Source organism: Lynx canadensis, chromosome A1, assembly GCF_007474595.2.
Source record: "Lynx canadensis isolate LIC74 chromosome A1, mLynCan4.pri.v2, whole genome shotgun sequence".
NCBI classification, from domain to species: Eukaryota; Metazoa; Chordata; class Mammalia; order Carnivora; family Felidae; genus Lynx; species Lynx canadensis.
The window spans coordinates 142,049,918-142,073,740 of record NC_044303.2 but is presented as its reverse complement, the minus strand read 5'-3'; the positions used below and the strand labels follow the sequence as shown (position 1 = coordinate 142,073,740).

At 38.8% G+C, this 23,823-nt stretch overlaps 1 protein-coding gene and 1 pseudogene across 1 annotated transcript in view; one reads left to right on the top strand and one right to left on the bottom strand.

Moving 5' to 3' along the window:
* Positions 1–324: 324 nt before the first annotated feature.
* The window catches only part of TBCA (tubulin folding cofactor A), a 77,938-nt gene continuing 54,439 nt past the window's right edge, over positions 325–23,823 (top strand). Inside the window, exon 1 of the mRNA XM_030323532.1 lies at positions 325–462. Within this exon, the coding sequence (XP_030179392.1) occupies positions 410–462 (53 nt within the window). The 5' untranslated portion in view covers positions 325–409. The remainder of the gene's footprint in view (positions 463–23,823) is intronic.
* LOC115513410 lies at positions 8,502–21,946 on the bottom strand (annotated as a pseudogene).

Sequence of the window (23,823 nt, the reverse complement as noted above, 5' to 3'; positions counted from 1 at the left end):
CGCAAAGCAATGTTATAGCCAAACCAATCTACCTGGGGAGATACTGAAGTTTCCCACAACGCCCAGGCTGTGGACACCGGGAAAAGTGTAACTTGTGTCCAAACTAAAAGAAGGACTGTTCACACACTAAAAGGAAGGCTGTCCGAGCCAGACGAGAGCAGGAGAGGGCGTGTTCCACGAGGGGGAAAGTGGGTGGAGGCGGGTGACAGCAGGTAAGACGAGAGACCTGCCTGGGCCCGCTACCCCCGACCCCGCCCCTCGGTGTAGCCCGGGGGGCAGGGCCGCGCCGGAGTCTGCGCATGCGCGCCAGGCCGCGTCCACTACGCCGATACTACCGCCTCCTCCGCGCCGTTTTCCTCCACGGTTACGCCGGCTCTCCACCCCTCCTTCCCGCGGCGCTCGAGGGATCATGGCCGATCCTCGCGTGAGACAAATCAAGATCAAAACCGGCGTAGTGAAGCGGTAAGGGGCCGCAAGCGGCGCACACGTCAGCGCCTCCTCTCCTTCGCCTCATGGCGGCCCGAGAGGCCGGGCGGAGCGCAGGCCTGAGGCGGGCTCCCGGCTCCAGGCCTCACCTGGGGCTCCGCGGCCGGCGGGGCCGGGGCCGGGGCCAGGACGCGGCGGGGACGCTTCAGTGCCAGAGCCCGCGAGCCGGGACACGCCCCTCCCCCTGCCTTTCTCCTCCAGAACCGAACCGTTGGGCGACTAGGGTCGGCGCGGACCCGCCCCTCGGGAGCCCGCGGTGGGGGAGCCCTGGGAGCGGCCGCGAGGGGGGTGGAGGGGCGGCGCCCCGCAGCCGGAGGGGGCGCCGGTTTGGGTCACCGCGCGGGTCTCCCTGCCCAAGTTGACTGGAGGGAGGCGGATTCAGTCCATTGCCTGCCCTCAGGTGGACACGCAAGCCCCTTCTGAAGTTTAGAGGGGACGCCGATAGCCCAGCCCTCATCAAAAAATGAGGCCTTGTTGGGGCCCTGTGACCCGGAGAGGCGGGACTCGGAGCCTCTGAGAACTGGGACATGAACTTCCAGTACAGTCCTCAAACTTCTGCGGCCTGACTCTCCCCCGTCGGCTTCCCCGAAGCTCGCCCAGAGCCTGTGGATGCTGTTTAAATAACTCGCCTGGGCAGGGCAGGCCAGTCCTGTAATTGGCCCGTAGCGCTGAGTGCTGTTAGACCCTTCAGTGCTTCTTAGACCTTCACGGTTCAGACCCAGGGACACCAGACTTTTTGATGAGGCATTCCCAGAGAAAAGATAAACAGCCCGCTGAAGTAGCAGCTTATTTTGCAGCAGAAACAAACGTCTACTCCTAGCCTTCTGGCTTCTTCCTCTTCGCCCACTTCTCCTCTCTTTGTTATTGCCACCAGAGGAAGGGCAAGGCAAAAGGAAGGATAAATTCACTTAAATAGGTGCATTGCCTCTGAGGCTTAGTACAGTTTTGCACTGTACTTTCCTAGAAGCTTTACTGTCAAGGCAGTAAGAAGGTAGTATGAGTAGTAGTTAAATGCACAGCCTTTGCTCAGGTGAGACAGCTTGGGTTCAGATCTGGATTCTGCCGGTTGTTGCCTATTGTTGAATACATGACGTTGCACCGTGCCTCGGTTTCCTCATCTGTAAAATGGAGTTAGTACCCACACCTGCTGTGCTGTTCTAACACAGCATGTGGCAAGTAGCCAGTGGCTGGTAAATGTTAACTAATAGTATTGTGTGTGTTCCTGTTTGAGAAGTGAGAAGCTGAGGTTTAGTGAAGTTAAAATGGAAAAACTAAATTTGTGCTACTTAATGGCAGAACAGGGAAAAGAAGCAGGAAAACAGAACAGGGAAAAGTTTCTGATCTACAACTAAAGCTACAATGCTCTAAAACAGAGTATTTTTTTAAATGTGTGAAATAGGAGGAGAACTGACATGTATAATAGAAAGTGTAAATAATTTGCACTATCACTCACCTTCCGTTGTTCATTTTTGCCAGATTTGTTAGGTCGTTTTAGTAAATCTATTTGGCAGAATTACCAGGGTATAGTGGAGAGTTCTTTAGGCCAAGAGTCACGAAAAATGACTCCTAGAGGTAGTTTTCGGTTAATTACCTATATCGCCTTGTCATTTCTTTTTTTTTTTTTTTTTTAATTTTTTTTTTTCAACGTTTATTTATTTTTGGGACAGAGAGAGACAGAGCATGAACGGGGGAGGGGCAGAGAGAGAGGGAGACACAGAATCGGAAACAGGCTCCAGGCTCTGAGCCGTCAGCCCAGAGCCTGACGCGGGGCTCGAACTCACGGACCGCGAGATCGTGACCTGGCTGAAGTCGGACGCTTAACCGACTGCGCCACCCAGGCGCCCCACGCCTTGTCATTTCTTATCCTAATGATCCATACTAGTTTGTAAAGTTAGTTCAAGTAGTTATATGCTTATAATACATACTGTAGAGAAAATACACCCATTTAGATAATAAGCTCAGTTTTTAGGCTCTCAAAAATTGCCAAATACTTAAGGAAACTGCTTGGAAATAAGGTTTGGTTTTCAGTTTATTTCACTAGTAGAGCATTATCAGACTTTAATTTTGATTCCTTGTACTTCAGTACAAAAAATTTATCATTTTTGTGGAACTCCTTCATAATTTACTTTTTACTTAAAATGTACATATTTACTCAGATTGGTTATAAATTAACGGAAATGTCTATCAGACATTTTTTTCCCATGGATTTTCTAATGAGCTACCCTTTCCTACTGAAAGGAGATATGTTCTTTTAAAAAAACCTGTAACTTCTGATTGTTCATTACTCATATTTTACCTTGGTAGACAACCATCTAAATCCATAAATGTTGTTCCTGATCTCTCTTCTGTTATTTTTTTGCCAGAAAATTATTTTTCTGTGACTCTTTCCATCTTTTGTCTTAGTGTTCTACTTTTTAAATTCTACATTTTACTTCAGTAAAGAAAAAAGTAGATAATCCAGATACAGCAACATATTAATAATTGGTGGCTGAATGATCATGAGCTTCTTTATGTTCTTCTCTATGTATATTTAAATTTTTCATAAGGGGTGCCTGGGTGCTCGGTTGGTTAAGTGTCCAACTCTTAATTTTAGCTCAGGTTGTGATCTCACGATTTGTGAGTTCAAGCCCTGCATTGGGCTCCGTGCTGACAGTGCAGAGCCTGCTTGACATTCTCTCTCACTCCCTCTCTCTGTCCATTCCCTGCTTGCATGCTCTGCTTGCTGTCAAAGTAAATAAACTTAAAAAAAAAAAAAAGTCATAAGAGGTATGCATTTCTCTCTTTAAATTTAGTTTCAAAGACTTGATTAGTTTCATGATTTGGATATGTTCTTGGTTTTGTGAGTAGGATTTGGTTCATTGGTTTCTTTCTTTCTTTTCTTTCTTTTTTAAACTATTTTTGAGAGTGTGCGCTTGTGTGCAGGCTGGGGAGGGGTAGAGAGAAGAGGACTGAGGATCTGAAGCGGGCTTTGTGCTGATGGCAGAGAGCCTGGGGCTCAAAGTCACAGACCCTGAGATCATGACCTGAGCCAAAGTTGGAGGCTTAACCTACTGAACCACCCCGGCGCCCCTGTTCACTGGTTTTTTAAAGCAGTGGTCTAAAAACCATTTTCTTTTCCAGCACCTTTTTTCTAGTGAGATGCTTATTGCTCATAGACTCATTTCTCTTCAGAAATGACAACTTTTAGGGGTGCCTGGGTGGCTCAGTGGGTTGAGTGCCCGACTTCAGCTCAGCTCAGGTCATGATCTCGAGGTTGATGAGTTCGAGCCCTGTGTCAGGCTCTGTGCTGACAGCTCAGAGCCTGGAGCCTGCTTCAGAATCTGTGTTTCCCTCTCTCTCTGCCCCTCCCTTGCTCATGCTCTGTCTCAAAAAAAAAAAAAAAAAAAAAAAAAAACAAACAACATTAAAAAAAAAACAAATGACAACTTTTATTTGAAAGAAGACATTTAAAGTCATTCATGTCTCCCAATTCCTTCAGTTTTCTCTCCAGGAATTGAGAGCCATTAGAATTATATTCTAGGTATTAGTCCTAGAGTTCAGTTTGGGTGGACTGGCCTAGGGAGGGTGGATCCTTAGTTTAGTGTCTGTAATCAATGTGCTACTTCAGGTGATCCAAAAGTTCCCTGTAGTGGGTTTTAGGAAGAAATCTGAGTAGGGAGGTGGAATGTTGTGAGATTATGGAAATAGGCAATAAGTAGATGGTGGTATTTGGCAACAGAGAGATCAATAAATGAAAACTGTGAGTTTCAGCATGTTGGCCAAATGGTGACGGCGGTCTAGAGATGGCAGCCACATTAGGAAACTAGAAGCAAGTTTCAAGGGCATTCGTTTAGCCCTAAGGAAACAGGCAGAACACTCACAGTACCCTAGACCTGAAGAAACTTTGTTATCTTTCATGGTAACAAATGGAAAGGTTCTGATTGCTAGAGATAGATTTTAAAAGAGAGGTTAGATCCCTGTGAACAAGGAAAGAGTCCAGTTACTAGGAATGGCTTGTAAGGTAAGAGACGGCAATGAGCCTAACTTGGTACTGAACCTCTGACTTGAGGAATCCCTAAATATTCCCTTCCAAGTAACAGGATTGTTTTTCCAGAGCTAATTCTGGCTTTGAGAGATGCATGCAGTTTCTTGGAGCAGCAGCAGCCTTTGTTCACATGTGACTCGTTGTTAGGTTTGAGTCTGGCAGGAGCATTTTAAAGGTACAGATTCATGTTTCAGGTGGATTGCTCAACCTACTGGTATCTGTTATTGGGCCACAGCTAATCTAGCAGCCCTAGCAGGGAGTTACCAGATACCACTCCAATTTTCTTTTTCTCCAGTGCAGAACTGAAAGTTCCCCCTTCCTCTTCCCTTTTCTTGATGTCTTGGTAGCATCGGTTGTCCCAGTTTACCTGGGACTAAGGGGTGTCCAAGATGTAGACCCTTTGGTGCTAATAGTGGGAAAATCTCAGGCAAACCAGGATGATTTGGATTAGTGCCTCAACTAACATAGCACTGTTATGTGTGTGCCATGATTTATGTGGAAGCTATTTGCTATTACAACTGTGAATCCAGTGTTTTACCTTGCTCAAATTAAAACTTAACTGGGGCATCTGGGTAGCTCAGTCAGTTTAAGCATCTGACTTAGGCTCAGGTCATGATCTTGAGGTTCGTGGGCTCTGTGCTCACAGCTCAGAGCCTCGAGCCTTCTTCAGATTCTGTGTCTCCCTCTCTCTCTGCCCCTCCACTGCTCACACTCACTCCCTCTCTCTCTCTCTCAAAAATAAATAATAAACATTAAAAATATTTTTTTAAAAAGTCCTTAACTGTGTCCTATAAATAGGAGTCCTTGCCAGAGTAGTTTTCTGTATTAATTTAAATTGTTAGTGATTTAGAAAATACTTTAGAAAATGTTAGTGATTTAGAATTGTTAGAATTGTTAGTGATTTAGAAAATACTACTTTCACTAAAGTAGAAGAAAATACAGGCTTGATGTTTTAAATGTTGATATGGTATTTCAGCTCAATGACATGTCTCCTGTAAGTTCCCAAATAAGATTTGTGTTGAGAAAATAAAATGTTTTTACTAGATTTATGGTAAATTCAAGAAATTCTTCTGCAGAAACAAAATGTTTTCATCCATTTAACATAAAACCTATTTTTGATAAAGTTTGCTAAACTAGCCCACTGGTAAGTGAATTAATTGATTAAAAATACTTTCTTAAATATATCTTTTTATAACCATTTTGGATTGGTAATGGCTTAAAATCCAATGTGAACAAAGAATGTTAGGGCATTGGAAATAGCACTGACATTGGCCCATAGTTTTCCTCTGATTAAATGAAAGTGACACCAGTAGATTAGAATGAGACTAGGACAATTCACACTGCAATTGTGTTAGTTTAACTTTAACAATCTTTTAACACTCTTGTTTAAATGTAGCTGACATACCATAATTACAAATCTACAAGCCTTGATTATAGAATTTTACATCATGAATCAGTGGGGAAATTGTATTGATTTTTTTTTTATATATATATATATATAAAGCAAGCACCTTTCCGAAACTCTGGCACCTTCCTGAGTTTTATACCTTTACCTCTGATATACAACTGTGTATAACACATATATACTAGGTACAGCAAACATAAAAACAACATACAAGTTAAGTAAAATTTCCATGTTGTTAAATATATATTCATATATAATGTATATAATATATTGACATACATTATGTGTGTATAGTGAATATATATATTATACTGACATAAAAGTAAAAAATAGGAATGACACATATTTGCCTAGACATAGATGTAGTTTTCCTCCTCTAGCTCTAGAGAAATATACTTCTTATATTTAAAGTAAAGATGGGTAGAAGTATGGTGGACAATATCTAGGAGAGGTTCAGGACATAGCCCTGTAAATTTCCTGTACGCTTTAGTAGCTTTTTTATCTTCTCTTCTCCCACATCATATCCCCTTTGAGTTAAAGTTAAGTTCAGCTAAAATGGCCAACTTTTTGCCTTGAAGTTTAGCCAACTCCTTTTGGAATCTCTGTAATATATTCAGCTCTCCAAAGCAGTGGTCAAAGGCAGTGTCAAAATGGATTGCAGGTGGTTAGCAATCTTCAGGATTGCCACCTTCTGCCAACTACTTGGCAAGCAGTGACTTTCAGGAACTACACAGCTGGCAACCAGATGTCTTTTCAAGCTGGAAAGAGAGAAAGCTAAGGCCACTCATGACTGTGGTTTTCCCAACACAAGCTATATTATTCTATAAGTTGAATGTGGAAATGAAAGATCTTTTGACCTGAGAGAGAGAGAGAGAGAGAGTATGAATGAATGTATTCTGTCTTCATTGCATTTTTCGTTTGGTAGGAAATTTTGAAAACCTGTAGTGAGCAAGGTTGGAAAATTTTGTTAATAATAACTAGTCCACAACAGAAAAAAAAAGAAAAAAATAATAACTAATCCACATCCCTTAGAATATAAATGCCTGGGTGGGGGCGGGTGGGCGCCTGGATGGCTCAGTTTTTTGAGCTTCCAACTCTTGATTTCAGCTCAGGTCATGATTCCAGGGTTGTGGGATTGAGCCCTGTATCAGGCTTGTGTGCTGAGCATGGAACCTGCTTGGAATTCTTTCTCTCTCTCTCTCTCTCCCCCTTCCTCCCCCTTCCCCTCCCTCCCTCCCTCCCTCCCTCCCTCCCTCCCTCCCTCTCCCTCTCCTCCTACCCCCCCCCCCAATTAAAAAAAATTTAAAGAAAAAGAATATAAATGCTTGGATGTGTGATTTCAGAATTCCATTCCCATAATATATTTACTATTATGATGCTGTCTTATTTGCCCAAGTAGACCTGATTTTTAAATAACATCAATGATATGAATGATTCAGAGATCGTTTATTTAGCAGATTCACTCAGAACCTACATGGCTAATTCACCTGGTATAGTGTTGATACATAATAAATGCGCGACAAAAGTCTTTTCAGTGGACAAATGAATGAATGGAACCTTAGTCTGTAAGGATTTGATGTAATAAGCAGTGGGGAGGTACTGAATTACAGTGTGACAGTGTAATAGTTACTATAGCTATTTATTGTTGCAGTTGGAGTTAAACAAATGGAGTCCCAGGCTCCACTTAATACATGCTACATATGTGACCCTGGGCAAGTTACTTAATCTTTAAAAGCCACAGTTTTCGGCGCACCTGGGTGGCTCAGTCAAGCATCCAACTTTGGCTCAGGTCATGATCTCACAGTGTGTGAGTTCTAGCCCCATGTCAGGCTCTGTGCTGACAGCTCAGAGCCTGGAGCCTGCTTCAGATTGTGTGTGTGTCTCTCTCTCTGACCCTTCCCCACTTACACTCTGTCTCTGTCTCTCAAAAATAAATAAACATTTAAAAAATATTTTAAAAACCCACTGTTTTCTTAGCTGAAAAATGGGTTAATGATAGATAATATCTTTCTTACATTGTTAAGAGAATTAAGTAAGGTAATCATATAAAGCATTTGGCCCAAAAGCCTGATTGTTAGTAAATATTTAATATGTTAACTGCTGTCATTATTATCATCATCACCATTCTGTAGACATACAAACAATGTGGATAGAGGACGTAAAGATGAATGTTTGCCAATTAGCTGGATAGACTGTGGAACTTGATTTCTTTTAAATTGTGATAATTTGTTTTTTAGTTGTCCTGTTCACTCATAGGCTGCAGAGAGAGAAGGGAGGAATATGAAGCTTGTGTTTTTGAGTCATCTGTAGATCTTTATAATGGTCATCCTTCTATAAAATAGCTGAGGCAGTGATGCTCTACTTCCCCCAAAATCTGTTTATATCAGTGACCTTGTTTTTTAACAGTTTAAAAAATACTGTCACTATTATTAACACAATATAACAAGGCCAGTTTCACTCTTACTGCACTTTTGTAAAGTTTATTATAGGGAAGAGTAGTCAAGGGAGTGAGTTTTTGAGATACCTTATCCTAAAATCTATAAATGACTCGCCACAAGTATCAAAATACATTCTTACATTTTTTTAAAAACCAGAACATGTATCTTATTAATCATTGAAATCCTTAAGATGAATTGGATGGCACAACAGCTACCCTTTTGGGTTTAGGTAGTGTTCCTTCATGAATCCATGCCTAAATCTTCAGTATACAATTTTAGGTGCCTTATTCAGCCAGTCCCAGTGGTATTTCAGCTTTTAGCTTTGGCGCTCCGGTTATACTTTTTCTTATCCTTGGCAGGACAGCCACATTTGCCACAGATTGACTTCTGAAGGTGGTAGGCCTTAGAGCTGTAGCAGGGTCACAGCTTGTGTGTCTCATTGCTGTGTTTTCCAAATGATGATGTCCCCTCCCTTGTTCTGCAGCTGAGACCAAAGAGCAATGTTCTAACAATTCTAATGCTAACTATAGTTATTTCCAAACCCTCCTTTATCTTTTGTTTTTAACTGAGTTCCCTATTCATTGTTGTTTTTGAGATCCTTTCACCTGTGCTAAAGAAGCATCTTAGGGAACCTTATGTGTGTATATGTATACACAGATAATGCTCTGACTCAGAGGTTGTCTGTAAAGGTTATCAGAACAAGGTAAGCATGTACTTTTTGACTGAATGATGCTCAGCTTCTAAATAGTACTAAATGGCATCCTTTTAGTATGGCATCCATTGCCTGAAAAATGTCTACACTCTATGAAACTTTTGAAGACCTCTCGTCTACTGAAATGTATTTCCACTTAGGTTACTGGTACAGTATTGTATTTTGATATCCCAACCTAGGATGTTAAGTTCTAAGGACTCTGCATTATGTCAAGATATACAAAGATTTTCTTAAGGCTGTGTAGTTCTTCTCACCTTTTTAGGGACCAGAGGGGTAGTGTATAATATATTGTTTTTCACAAAGTAGGAATTTAATACATACTTGTCAGTTGAGTGAAGGAATGGACGAAACTAGAGAAGAGGTCAATTATATGAAGGGGAACAGCTCAAGGATCTGAAAACAGAAGTTTACTTTATAACAGTGAGAGACTTTGAGATGAGGAAAGTTCATGAATACTCTAGTTTAACTTCAAGAGCAACAAAACAGCTCTAAGTAATCACAACCGTCACAGGCTTGTCAGGATAGTACTTTTATTATTTTTTTTATTATTTTTTTTTATTTAAAAAAATTTTTTTAAGGTTTTTATTTATTTTTGAGACAGAGAGAGACAGAGCATGAACGGGGAGGGGCAGAGAGAGAGGGAGACACAGAATCGGAAGCAGGCTCCAGGCTCTGAGCCATCAGCCCAGAGCCCGACGCGGGGCTCGAACTCATGGACCGCGAGATCCTGACCTGAGCTGACGTCGGGCACTTAACCGACTGAGCCACCCAGGCGCCCCTGGATAGTACTTTTATTAGAGAAATAAAATAAATACATTTATATCAAGGATTTGTTTAAAAGTTAACACTTTATAGCATTTTTTAAACTATGAAATGGCTACTATAGAAGCCCTTGGAGGCTACTGTAGAAGAAAAAATTTTTTTAATGTATGTTTATTTTTGAGAGAGAGAGAGTGCAAAGAGGGGAGGGGCAGAGAGTGAGGGAGACACAAAATTCTAAGCAGACTCCAGCCTCTGAGCTGTTAGCCCGACATGGGACTCGAAATCATGAACCATGAGATCATGATCTGAGCCGAGGTCGGATGCTTAACCAACTGAGCCACCCATGTGCCCCAACTATAAAATTTTTAATTATTAATATTCGATCAAGAAAGGTTTTGGGGTGCCTGCGTGCTCAGTTGTGTGTCTGACTCTTGATTTTGGCTAAGGTCATGATCCCAGGTGTGTAGGATCAAGCCCTGCAGAGGGCTGTGCACTGAGCATGGAGCCTGCTTAAGATTCTTTCTCCTTCTGCCCCTCTCTGCAGCTCATGCTCTCTCTGTAAAATAAAGAAAGAAAGATTTTGTAGTTTACCTAGAACTAACTAGAACACTCTCTTTATTCTAATTTAGTAGAGGTAGGTGTGTGTGTTACCTATTAAAATATAAATTAAGAAATTTAACTTTTAAATAGTATAACTATTCATAAATTCATAAATATTCATACCTATTAAATATGTGTGTTACTGCCCATTGTTCGTTTACTGACAAAAATAGGCTCACCCATTCCAGGTTATTTTGATTTTTTTTGTTTTTTTGTTTTTTTTAATCTAAGATAAATAGTAGGGATATTGGTAAATTGAAATCTTACGGGCAGTAGGTGGTATTGCAGAGAAACTAAAAATAGCAAGTTTTGGGCTTAGTCCTTAAGGAATGTGTGCTTTTAAGTTATGCAGTGTACATGTATCTGAATATTTATTCTTAGAACTTCAAGTATTACTTTATGTAAATCCCCAATCTCTAGCTTTACCCTGAGCTTTGGACTCATTTTTGAATGAGGAGCACCTGGGTACCTCAGTCAGTTAAACATCCAACTCTTGATTTTGGCTCAGGTCATGATCTCATGGTCGTGGGATTGAGCCTCATGTCCAGCCCTGGGCTGGCAGCATGTCTCCCTGAGACATGCTCTCTGTCCCTCTCTTTCTGACTCTCCCCTGCTCACACACTCTCTCTCAAAATAAACCAAGTTAAAAAAAAAAAAAAAAAGAAAAGAAAAAAGAATCTGTGGCCATTAAAAAAAAAAAAAGAATGAATGTCTTATTTTAGTATGTTTTTACTCCATCTGACACCAAACTACCTTCTCAAATCTGATGCTCTTCATGTTTTCTTTTATGAAGAAAAATAATTATTTCATGTATACAAACAAATCTAAAGGAAATATAATAAACCTGAAATGAAACACTATCGGCACATTTGAAGTGCCCCTTTCTGAGTCAGTTCCTCTCCCTCTTTGCCTATAAGTAATTTTTATTCTGAAATTTTTTTTATTTCCATGCATATTTTTTAAACTTTTAATTTATATTGGAGATATATAAGCCATATTATAGTATTGTTCTGTGAACTTAACTTTATATAACAAAATATATCTGGAAGGATACACAGGAAATTAGTCATATTGGTTATCTCCTGGAAGGGAAGCTGTACAACTGAAGGAAAGACCAGGATGGGGGAAATTCTTATAATTTTAAATCATGTGTTAGCTCTCAAAATATAAATTAAGAGATTTAAAATTGTAAATAGTATATTCATAAATTCATAAATACTCATCTATTAAATACTCCTATTTAACTGTAGAAATCTTACTTGCTTTTTATGCATATTCATGTTTCTATTTTCGAGACTTACTCATGTTGAAATGTAGCTCTAATTCATTCTCTTGTGTGAATGTACTAGTGTGGTTTTTTTTCATTCTTGTCTTGATGGATATGTAGGGATTTTTTTTCCCACTCAGTGTTTCACTTTTATAAACAATGCTACCATATAATGCTTTATTAAATATAGTTCCTAATACACATGTATAACAGCTAGTGTAAGGCAGAATTTCCCAAGAAGTGGGCCCTGAGTGGATTATAGGTGTATGAAAAGAGCTTTCCTTTAACCTTCAGGATGGCCAGGTGTGGCAAGGATACCATGGGATGTATGCGGGAAGAGCCTTTTAGACTGAAGAAATAGTAAATACAAAGGCTTAAAAAAGAGAGCAAGGTTGGTTAGTTTGAGGAGCAACCAAGTGAGATAGAAGAAGAGGGGTAGGAGATACACCAAAAAGTAGGAGGGAGAGCGTACAGTTCTTATGGGGTCTAGTGTGTAAGGACTTGAGTCTCAGATCAAATGGTAACACCTCTGTAGAAGTTTCCCTGTCTGTCTCCAAAGTGAGTGTTTCCTTGTCTGTGTTCTCAAAGCATTTGTCTGTTACTAGTTTTGGTAAGGTAGTGCTAAACATATATTATCTGTTCAATTCACTAGACTAGTGGTTTCCGAAGTATGGTCCAGGAAGCCCTTGGGGTCTCTGAGACCCTTTCAGTGTGTCTGCAAGATAAGTTATTTTCATAGTAAAACTGAGACATTGCCTTTTTCACTTTCTTTTGCTCACAGTTGTACAGTGGAGTTTTCCAGGGGCTATATGGTATGTGGTATTGCAATAGACTGAATGCAGAAGATAGGAAAATGTAGATGCTTCTATTAGTACAGACATTTAAAAAATTTGCAAAAATGTGAAACATTTAAGTGAATTAACAAATATATTTAATTTTTTTAATTTTAAAAATATTTTAAAATTTTCTTAGTTTTAATTTCTAATAGAATAAACATTAATAGATATAATTCATATAAATAAAAGCTCCTTGGGTGTCCTGTGATAGTGTAATTTATAATAAGAAATACATGTTTGGTCCCCCTTCCCATTCCTGACACAGAACTCCTAAAACTTTGGAATTTCCTTACTGAAGAAAGCAACAAAGGTCTTTCTCTGTGTTAAGGAGATGACTTTTGAAAAGCCCCTAGGTAACCTGAGGTTGGAGCTTGTTGCCAGGGAACCAACAGTGATTAAAGAGTTGGAACTTCTGGTCCCATCCCCTGACCTCCAGGGATAGGAGAGGGGCTGGATGTTGAATCAGTTACCAGTGGCCAGTGAATTTATCTTGCTTTTTTATTTTATATACTTTTATCATTTGTATATTGCTAAGGAATTATATTGTTTAGTTACTTTTTAATTTTTAAGAAAAATATCTTCTGAGACCTAGTATTTTTTACTGATTGTTATGTTGGTAAGATTTATCTGTATTTTTACATTTCAGTGCAGTACATCTGTTTTGACTGTTGTGTCCTATTTAATTGTGATAATACCACAGTTTATCCATTCTTCTATCAGTGGGCATTTGGATTGTTCCCATTACTAACTGTGTTTCTGTGTGTGTTCTTATTCATGTCTTTGGTAATGGTATATGAGAGTTTTTCTTGGGTATTTATCCAGGAATGGAATTGTTGGGTCATGAGGTATGTGAATGTTCTACTTGGTTAGGTAATGCTAAACTGTTTTCCAAAGCATTTGTACCATTTTAAAATTTCAGTTGCATTGTATGAGAGTTCCTTTTCTTGATTCATATCCTTTCAAAAACTTTGTAGACTTCTTAATTTTACTCTAATAATACTGTTTTTATTTACTTTTCATATTGTAGAAAAATTAAGTTATTTGGTTATTTTTTTATTTATTTTTATTTTTTTTTTTTAATTTTTTTTTTCAACGTTTATTTATTTTTGGGACAGAGAGAGACAGAGCATGAACAGGGGAGGGGCAGAGAGAGAGAGGGAGACACAGAATCGGAAACAGGCTCCAGGCTCTGAGCCATCAGCCCAGAGCCCGACGCGGGGCTGGAACTCACGGACCGCAAGATCGTGACCTGGCTGAAGTCGGACGCTTAACCGACTGCGCCACCCAGGCGCCCCTTTGGTTATTTTTTTAAACAAGCATCCCCATAGATAGAGAGTAAAGGAGGTATGAGGTGGCTGCCCCTAACCAGATACTTAATCACCTCCTTCTCCCTTGTATAGAATAATGCGTATGCCTCAGCCAACCCAGGGTATTTTTTTACCTGGAGGAAGGGGAGGTCCTTTGGAAAGTGTCCATTTCTGGGATGCTGCATTCTGTATAGGATACCTTGGGGGCGAGGGGAGACTTGCAGGTGGAGAGGTCTGGGTAATGGGTCCTGAAAACCTGCTTGGTGCTGGGTTGATCAGAAGCTGAGGCTAACGAAGCCCAACAATATTACTTTTTAAACCATCTTTTCTATGTTACTGTGTTAATTCTTTTGGGTTTTTTTTTCTAGTTTTATTGAGATATAATTGACATATAACATTGTTTAATCCAAGGGGTACAACATAATTATTTAATATATATATGTGTGTGTGTGTATAGCAAAATGATTACCACAATAAGTTTAGTTAGTATCACTTACCTCACATAATTATAGATTTGTTTTCTTGTGATGAGAGCTTTTTAATATCTACTCTCTTAGCAACTTTCAGATATATAATACAGTATTGTTTTGATGGTGACTATATGTAACCATACTGTACATTACATCCTCAGAACTTATTTATAAGTGGGAGTTTTTTTTACCATTTGTCTACCTTTACCTGTTTTTGCCCATCCTTAACTCTGGCAACCACCAATCTGTTCTGTATCTCAATGAGTTTGGTTTTTTAGATTCCACATAAAAGTGAGATCATACAGTGTTTGCCTTTCTCTGTCTGGTTTATTTCACTGAGCATAATGCCATCAGTGTCCATCCATGTTGTTGCAGATGGCAGAATTTTCTTCTTTTTGTGGCTGAATAATATTCCATTTTATATGTATATATACAGTTGACCTTTGAACAGTGTGGAGGTTGGGACACTGCACAGTTGAAAATCCACTTATAACTTTTGATTCCCCCAAAACTTTACTAATAGCCTACTACTGACTGGAATCATTACTGATTCCATGAACAGTCAACTAACACATATTTTGTATGTTATATGTATTATAAGTAGTGTTCTTTCAATAACAGGCTAGAGAAAAGAAAATGTTATTTTAAAAATCATAAGAGAAAATACATTTACAGTACTGTACTGTATCAATAAAAACCTCGTGTATAAGTGAACCCATGCAGTTCAAACCCTGTGTTTCAAGGCCAGCTTACGTATGGTACCACATTTTCTTTATCTCTTCATTTGTCACTGGCCACTTAGGTTGTTTCCATGTCTTGGCGATTGTAAATAATGCTGCAGTGGACATGGGAGTACAGATACCTTTTCGAGATAGTGATATCTGTTCATTCTGATACATGATACCTTAAGTTCTTAAGTTTCGCATTTCTAGAGAAGGATTTTAATTTATTGTTGATAACGTTTAATTTTTAACCCATTCCATAAATTTTGTAATTGTCATCATAGGTTTAAAAATCTAGTAGATGTACATACCCTTAATCTTCTCTACCTGTGGGAACAGGAGTTTGTTTCTATTCATTTATATTTTCTTTTTTTTTTAATTTTTTTTTTAACGTTTATTTATTTTTGAGATAGAGAGAGACAGAGCATGAATGGGGGAGGGTCAGAGAGAGGGAGACACAGAATCCGAAACAGGCTCCAGGCTCTGAGCTGTCAGCACAGAGCCCGACGCGGGGCTCGAACTCACGGACCGCGAGATCATTACCTGAGCCGAAGTCGGCGGCCCAACCGATTGAGCCACCCAGGCGCCCCTATATTTTCTTTTATATATCCTATTGGAATTAGAAAATATATAGGTCTCAAAATAGATATTTTTATTTTCTATATTTATATTACTCTCTTTATTTTAAAAAAAATTTTAATGTTCATTTTTGAGAAAGAGCGTGAGTGGGGGAGGGGCAGAGAGAGAGAGGGAGACGCAGAATCTGAAGCAGGCTCCAGGCTCTGAGCTGTCAGCACAGAGCTTGACTCAGACACACAAACCTCCAGATCATGACCTGAGCCAAAGTCGATACTTAGCCAAATGAGCCACCCAAGTGCCCCTGTATTACTCTTTTTAAACTGTTGTGGCATTTCTAGTATTAGATTAAATAAAAGTAATGTCAGGAGTCAACTTTGGCTTTTGTTTGTAAAAAGGATAATTCTTATAATGATTTTCTGTCTTATAAATGGGCAGTATTGTACATATACTTTTTGATAACTCTAGATCTTCATTTGTAACATCATGTAGTGAACACTGTGGCTCTTTTCTCAATATCTGTTTTTTCTTTTGAATCTGCCTGCAGTTTCATGTCAGTATCCCCCATCCTCATCCACATACACCTAGCCATGTTGTTTGGGGTAACTGCTTCACCTCCAGCTGTAGTAGTGGGCCTTTGAGTGGTTTTAGCCAATCAGATTCCATTTTCTGATGATGAATTAATTCCAGGTGGACATATAATTTAGGCTGGTCTAAACAAGGTACATTTCAGAACTCTTGCTTAGAATTCTGGCACAGAAGTATTCCGTGGCTGGCAGCCTTCCTTTAGCACTGGAGAATCTGGCTTTGAGAGGAAGCTTGTGTTATGGATGGCAGAGTGAAGATACAGAGGGAAATTTCTCGATGATGTTAACTGCTGAATCTGACAACCTTGAAGCAGATCCTCCCCTGGATTTTAGTTATACAAGTCAAAAAATTTGTATAGTGTTTAAATCCCTTGAATTGAAATAATGTTATTCGCAATAGAGTAGTAATTGAGATCCTTACTCTGATTTTTATGTTATATTATTTTATATTATATATTATATTTTTATATTATACCTATGTATCATGAGTAATTCCCCTTTACTGGAACTGGCTAGAGATTGCCTTCTCTTCTTTCTTTATTTTTGTTTGTTTTGTTTTGTTTTTGTTTTTGTTTTGTAAATTCTGTTGTTTGGGCTCAACTTTGGCCTGTTTCCTTCCATTTTCAGTGTCCTATATTGAGGTCTTATTCTCTGTGTAAGAGGTAAGGAAGAACACTGTCTTCCTTCATCTCCCAACTCTTTTTGTGCACTTCAGTGCTATTCTCTTTTTTTTTTTTTTTTTTTTGAGAGAGAGCGCAAGTGCTAGTGGGGGAGGAGCAGAGAGAGAGGGGGGAACAGAGGATCGAAGCAGCCTCTGTGCTGAAGCAGACGCCAGACAGCCTGATGAGGGGCTGAAGCTCAGGAACCATGAGATTATGACCTGAGCTGAAGTCAAACACTTAACCTTCTGAGCCACCCAGGTGTCCCAGTTCAGTGCTATTCTTTGGTTAGGAGGGAATGGAAGAGAGAAGAGGAAGAAGAGGAAATGTCAGATAACCTATCTTGCCTTGAAATTCCAATAACCCTTTGTTCTTACAGACTCTGCCCTTCTATTCCATTTGCTCATCCTACCTCCTATAAGGTAAAAGGATCACCACTTCTCTGGCAAACACTGTAATGAATTAGGAGGCATTCTTGGTATCCAAGTTGAAATTCTGATTTTTTTATTAGAAAGAACCATACATGGTATTCATAGTATGCTGTCAAAAGTGTTTCATGCACATTGAATACTTACATACTTTAATAGGCTTTTATGGGACAACTTAACAAAACTTAACACCAAGTAATACCATTTTTCCTATGAAAAATATGTCTACTGGGGCGCCTGGGTGGCGCAGTCGGTTAAGCGTCCGACTTCAGCCAGGTCACGATCTCGCGGTCCGTGAGTTCCAGCCCCGCGTCGGGCTCTGGGCTGATGGTTCAGAGCCTGGAGCCTGTTTCCGATTCTGTGTCTCCCTCTCTCTCTGCCCCTCCCCCGTTCATGCTCTGTCTCTCTCTGTCCCAAAAATAAATAAACGTTGAAAAAAAAAATTAAAAAAAAAAAAAAAGAAAAATATGTCTACTGAGATCTCTAGAAACCTGATTATAATAAACATCTTTACAGTATAACTGAGGCCCTAATTGGAGAATGCTTGCATTATACTGTGTTGATAACTTGGTTTCATGTTTACTGTAAATTTTTTTCTATCTCTTGCTTTCATGTAATATCAGCTATTTATGTGTCTCTTACTATTCCTGCTTCTAATAACTTCTCTTTACTTCTGTCACAATTCCTTTTGCTACTGCAAATCTGTTTTAGGGGAACTCAGACTGTTTTCACTGATTTCTGGGTAGTGATATGAAAATTAGGAGTGTCAGAAGTCTGCTCTCTAATTATTGCTTTATTTGGACTAGACTTTCTTTCTCTGGCTAGTGTTGTACATGAATCTCCCCTAGGATATAAGCTCCATGAAGGCAGGGACACATTCTCCAGAGGTCTGGTGCAAAAAAGACTCTTGGTAAATATTGTCAAATGAACCAGTTACTCTCTGTGACATTGTTTCTTGAAAACAGTAACTGTGTCTTACCCTTCATCTCCCTTTAAAATATTTTAAAATACATTAGAACAGTTTTTTGAACAATTTTCAGTATAGACATGGTATAAAACTCCAAAGGCACAAAAAGATATTCAGTGAAATATGTGTCTGCTGCCCTTGTGCACTAGCCACCCAGTTTTGCCCTCTTGGACCCGACTTCATTATTCATTTTTTAAAAATTATTTTTACATTTTTATTTATTTTGGGGGTGGGGTGGGGCAGAGAGACGGGGAGACAGGGTCTGAAGCAGGCTCAGCGTTGAGCCCAGAGAGCCCAATGTGGGGCTTGAACTCAGAGGCTGCAAGATCATTACTTGAGTCGAAGTCAGATGCCCAACTGACTGAGCCACCCAGGTGCCCCTCATTACTCATTTGTGTGTATGTGTGTATCCTTCTAGGGATATTTTGTGCTTGCAAAAGTATCTACATTTATGTCTTTCAAAACATAGGTTTTGAAAAACAATTTGCCCGTCCCCACCCTCAACAGAAACAGAAAAGAGAGGTAGATAATTTGTTCAGGATTACTCAGCTAATTATTGGTAGAGCCAGAGCTGGAAAACTTTTTGAAATTACTACATTACACTCTAATCAGAATGACTTTTCTATGCTAAACTGTTAAAAAAAATTTTAGATTTTATTCAGTTTGGTCCTTGAAACTAGGTTCACGAAGATATTTTTCAGTTTTATCATTTGAATTTCAGTTTTTAAACAATAAATTTGTGATATTTAAAGAATAATTTTTGGTTATCCTAGAACTAAGTTAATTGAACAAACAGGCAGTTTTACTTTGTGAACATTAATTTTGTATTCATTTCTATGTTAGTGTTCTTAGGAGAGCATGTGAATTGTTTTGGTTTCTGAGAAGACTGATCTTGATTTCTCCCTGCTGAAGAAATTTTGGAGAATATGTTCATATTGTTGAAAATTTTAAGATGGAAAAAGATTAGGTATACAGATGTGCTGAGCAATTTAAATCTTGAACAGAGTCCTAAAAGAAAACATTTTTCAAATACCTAACATTCGAAACCCTAAAATCCAAAGGGAAAAAAAATCTAAACTTTATGTTTCAAAACATAATTGTCAAATTATTGCATTATTGCCAAAGAATCTTTCTGGCCAGATAGACTTAAGAAGAAGCAGAAAAAACTTTAAAAGACCAATAGCACCTTGCTAGCACATTGCTAATAAGGACTAATAGGTACTTAAACTGATGAAAGTGATTCAGACAACAACATATTAACCCCCTACTGTGCCATGTTTTAAGCTGTTAATAGACATTAGCCTTTTAAAGAAAGACTAACACTTTATATTCGTTTTCTAAGCTTTTGATACATTAGTGAACTGTTAGAGCCACTTGCTATATTTGAATCGTATTGCTCAGTGCATTTTCCAGAATACTTTTGAGAATAGCTAACTACTCTGAAAGTTTAGATTCTATGTGTCTTTGACTTCTCGATGTAACTAAGAAATAATTTTATGTTACATTTTGATTACTTTTTTTTTTGTAGAAGTTGTATGAGAGGAATAAATGCTGATAATATTTTTCATTGACAGAGAATATTAGATATAGGGAAAATAATTATTCTTAGGTTTTTTTTTTTATTTTTTAAATTTACATATTAAGGCCAGAATTTTTTCAAAAAATTTCCAGTAGTATTATGTTTGTGAAATTATAAATGTTATGTATAATTGGTTAATTTCCATAAATACATCTAATTCCTAAATATGTGGCCTCTAAATGTATGTATGTATATATGAGAAGAGAGGATTTTAAAAGTGTAATTTGCTTTAAAATGTAAACAAACTTTAATGCTGACCTCTTACAAATTAGAATCATAACTTAAATTTTTGTTTGGTTATGATGCTTTTATAGCTGTCTGTAGAGGTTAATAAATAGTTTTTGGATGTTTTATGTTTGGTGTTTCACAGTAATTTCAGTATAAAGCTAATAGAGATTTCTTGTGGTTTTTAGAATAATTTTGTCTTGGGGCGCCTGGGTGGCGCAGTCGGTTAAGCGTCCGACTTCAGCCAGGTCACGATCTCGCAGTCCGTGAGTTCGAGCCCCGCGTCAGGCTCTGGGCTGACGGCTCAGAGCCTGGAGCCCGTTTCCGATTCTGTGTCTCCCTCTCTCTCTGCCCCTCCCCCGTTCATGCTCTGTCTCTCTCTGTCCCAAAAATAAATAAACGTTGAAAAAAAAATTTAAAAAAAAAGAATAATTTTGTCTTAAACTGCATGAAATGTTGAAGAATCTATTGACTGTATTAAATAATGTTGTAATGCATGTGATTTGGATATATTAATTTACAAAAAATTGAGGGCTTTGATAATTCTTTAAAGTAAAAACAGAAGCAGAGTACCTAATTTGTTGTACAGATGGTACATTTTTTTTGTGACGACAGAAATGAATGAGACATACACAAAGTGCATTTCTCTTATTTCTCATGCCTATTCAAAACCAAGAGAAAAAAATGAAGTAAAATATTTAATTGAGATTGCCTTCTATAGTTTGTGGACTTATTATCATGCCTACCAAGTTAATATTTGAAGAGTAGGTTTAGGCCTAGGAATTGAGTTCATTATTGAAGGTAGTATTGGGGCATAACTTTTTGCTAGCATGTCTTTTGATTAAGACCAAGTTATACCAGTTGATCTTCCTTATCCTGGATAGATGTTTTCTATGAAGTTAAAATAAGATAAATCCCTTTTCCATATTATTTTAGTATCAAATTCTCCAATTTAATATCCCACTTAGCTGGAGGTTTTTTTTTTTTTAATTTATAAGATTTTTCTTTAAGTTTGTATGTCTATTCTGAGACACAACACGAGTGGGAGAGGGGCAGAGAGAGAGAGGGAGAGAGAATCCCAAGCAGACTCCACACTGTCAGTATAGAGCCCAATGCAGGGCTTGAACCCACGAAACAGTGAGATTGTGACCTCAGCTGAAACCAAAAGTTGAATGCTTAACCAACTAAGCCACGCAGGCGCCCCTAATTTTGTTTCATAAATTAGAAATAAACAGTAAACAAGTATTTAAAGAAATTTTTTTTAATGTTTATTCATTTTTGAGGGACAGAGAGACAGCATGCAAGCTGGAGAGGGGCAGAGAGAGAGGGGGAGGTAACAGAATCTGAAGCAGGCTCCAGGCTCTGAGCTGTCAGCACAGAGCCCAACGTGGAGCTCAAACTCATGAACCGTGAGATCATGACCTGAGCTGAAGTCAGATGCTTAACCCACTGAGCCACCCAGGCCCCCCGAAACAGTGAACAAGTCTTGAATGGCAAGTTTGAGACATTTCTAAAGACTGAAATTCCCTACTGAGAACCAAATGGGTGAAAACTGTTCATTCTTCATATGCAGGTTTTACTACAGTTAGAACAGAGGTAATCAGTAAATTTGGAGACATCAACAATGATTGCTTTCCCCAGCAGCAAGCATACAGAGGTTCATCTTCCTTTTAGTTTTAAATGGGTACCACAGCCCTTGAAAATCCATGTCTTTCTTTCCATGGGAAAAATATTTTCCAGTAAGCAGAGTTGAACAGTTTTGGTGAGGGAAGATGAAAGATTCTGACTGGTATCACCCTGGTAGCTGCTGCTGCTACTACTACTACTACTACTACTACTACTACCAATGCCAGTCTGTACTGTGATAAAGTTTCCCAGACCTGAGGATTCCTTCATTGGATTTCTCTTAACATTATTGAACAGTTACTATGTATAAGGTGCTATGCCAAATACTGACTACTGTTCACCCGAAGTTTGTTACTGAATTTTTGCCAAAATCGACCCATACACCGTCACCAATTCTTAGTTGAAAGAGCATTCGTAAGTGCTGTGTAACACATAACATGTAATATCCTAACCTAACATTCCATAACATCAGATGTTCAGGTATACTCATTGTGAAAATTTAAACTAGTGTCTTCCTTATTTGATGGTAAAATTGTGAAGTTAGTGATACTTCACTTATAATACAGCGTTACTGCTTAGATAAACAGATAAAATAAGTTTGTACCTAAGTTAAATTAATTTTAGTAGTAAACACAGATTTGGGTTCCTAATAAATGTTACAGCATTGTTTTGAATTTCAAATAAATACAAGTACTATTTTGAAATCAGCAAGTGATGAGAAAAATGTTATAAAGGGAAGGCAGTCATATGTTGCTTATATAATTAATTGACTTGCTGAATACTAATGTTTTCTGCTTCTAAAATTTCTTCACTACCTCCTGCCCCCCACCTTTAGCTTCTTTTTGCTTATTTTGGCAACATAAAAAGGTGTGGGATTGGGGCGCCTGGGTGGCGCAGTCGGTTAAGCGTCCGACTTCAGCCAGGTCACGATCTCGCGGTCCGTGAGTTCGAGCCCCGCGTCAGGCTCTGGGCTGATGGCTCAGAGCCTGGAGCCTGCTTCCGATTCTGTGCCTCCCTCTCTCTCTGCCCCTCCCCCGTTCATGCTCTGTCTCTCTCTGTCCCAAAAATAAATAAAAATGTTGAAAAAAAAATTAAAAAAAAAAAAAGGTGTGGGAATAGCATTGTTAGTTGATACATTTTAGCTTGTACTATGTGCCATCCATTACCTAAGCATTTCATGTGCGTTTCATTTGACCTTCAGAGTTCTTATGTGAAGTAGCTGCAGTGAGCTCTATTTCACAGATGAAATTGAGTTTAAGTAATTTGCCCCCGTCCAAAAAAAAAAAAACAGGAAGTGGATAGACCCAGGGTGAGAGCACCTGTTGAGTGATCCCAGTGCACTGACTATATACCTTTTTATATTTTGACAAATTTATAAAAGGGATAAGACTAACTAGGTTATTAGGTATAGATAGATAAATCACATATTCTGTGCTCTAGGAGCTTGTGGTGTTAAAGAAAGATGAATAGCATCTAATTAAAGACAGAATGCTTTGTGAGCTCAGATGAGGTTATGACAAACTGCCTCTAGGGCAGGGTTATTCAGCCTTGGCACTTTTGATTTTTTGGTCTGTATACTTATTTATTGGGGGTTGGGGAAGGTTGTCTTTTACATTGTGAGGTTTTTAGCAGTACCCCTAGTCTCTACCCATTTGATGCCAGTAGCACCTCCCCACCCCAAACACACACACTTGCAACAAACCAGAATTGTCTCGCAACGTTGTCAAATGCTTCCTTGGGAGATAGGGAATAAAATTGCCCCTGTTGAGAACCACAGCTCTAGAATTAGAGAAGGCTTATCACATGTGACATTTGAGCAGAATCTTGAGGCCAAATGAAAGTCACATTCTAGATAGAACTATATGTGTAAAAACAGGGAGTTGTGAATTGGTATATTACATATGGGAGTCAATAAAATGTTTGTGATGGCTGCAGTGTTTATGGTGTGGGGAGCGAAGAGTTAGTAAGAGATAAGTTAATAACATAAATTAGGACCCAGTCGTGTATGTCGTACTAAGAAGTATGTAGATTTATTTTCTACAAGTATGAGGGAGCCACCATAGATGCAGGTAAGTGACAATCTGAATGACCTACACAGTATTTAATTGTCTCTTTGCTTCTTTGTATCTTCTACTAGAGAAGTTCTT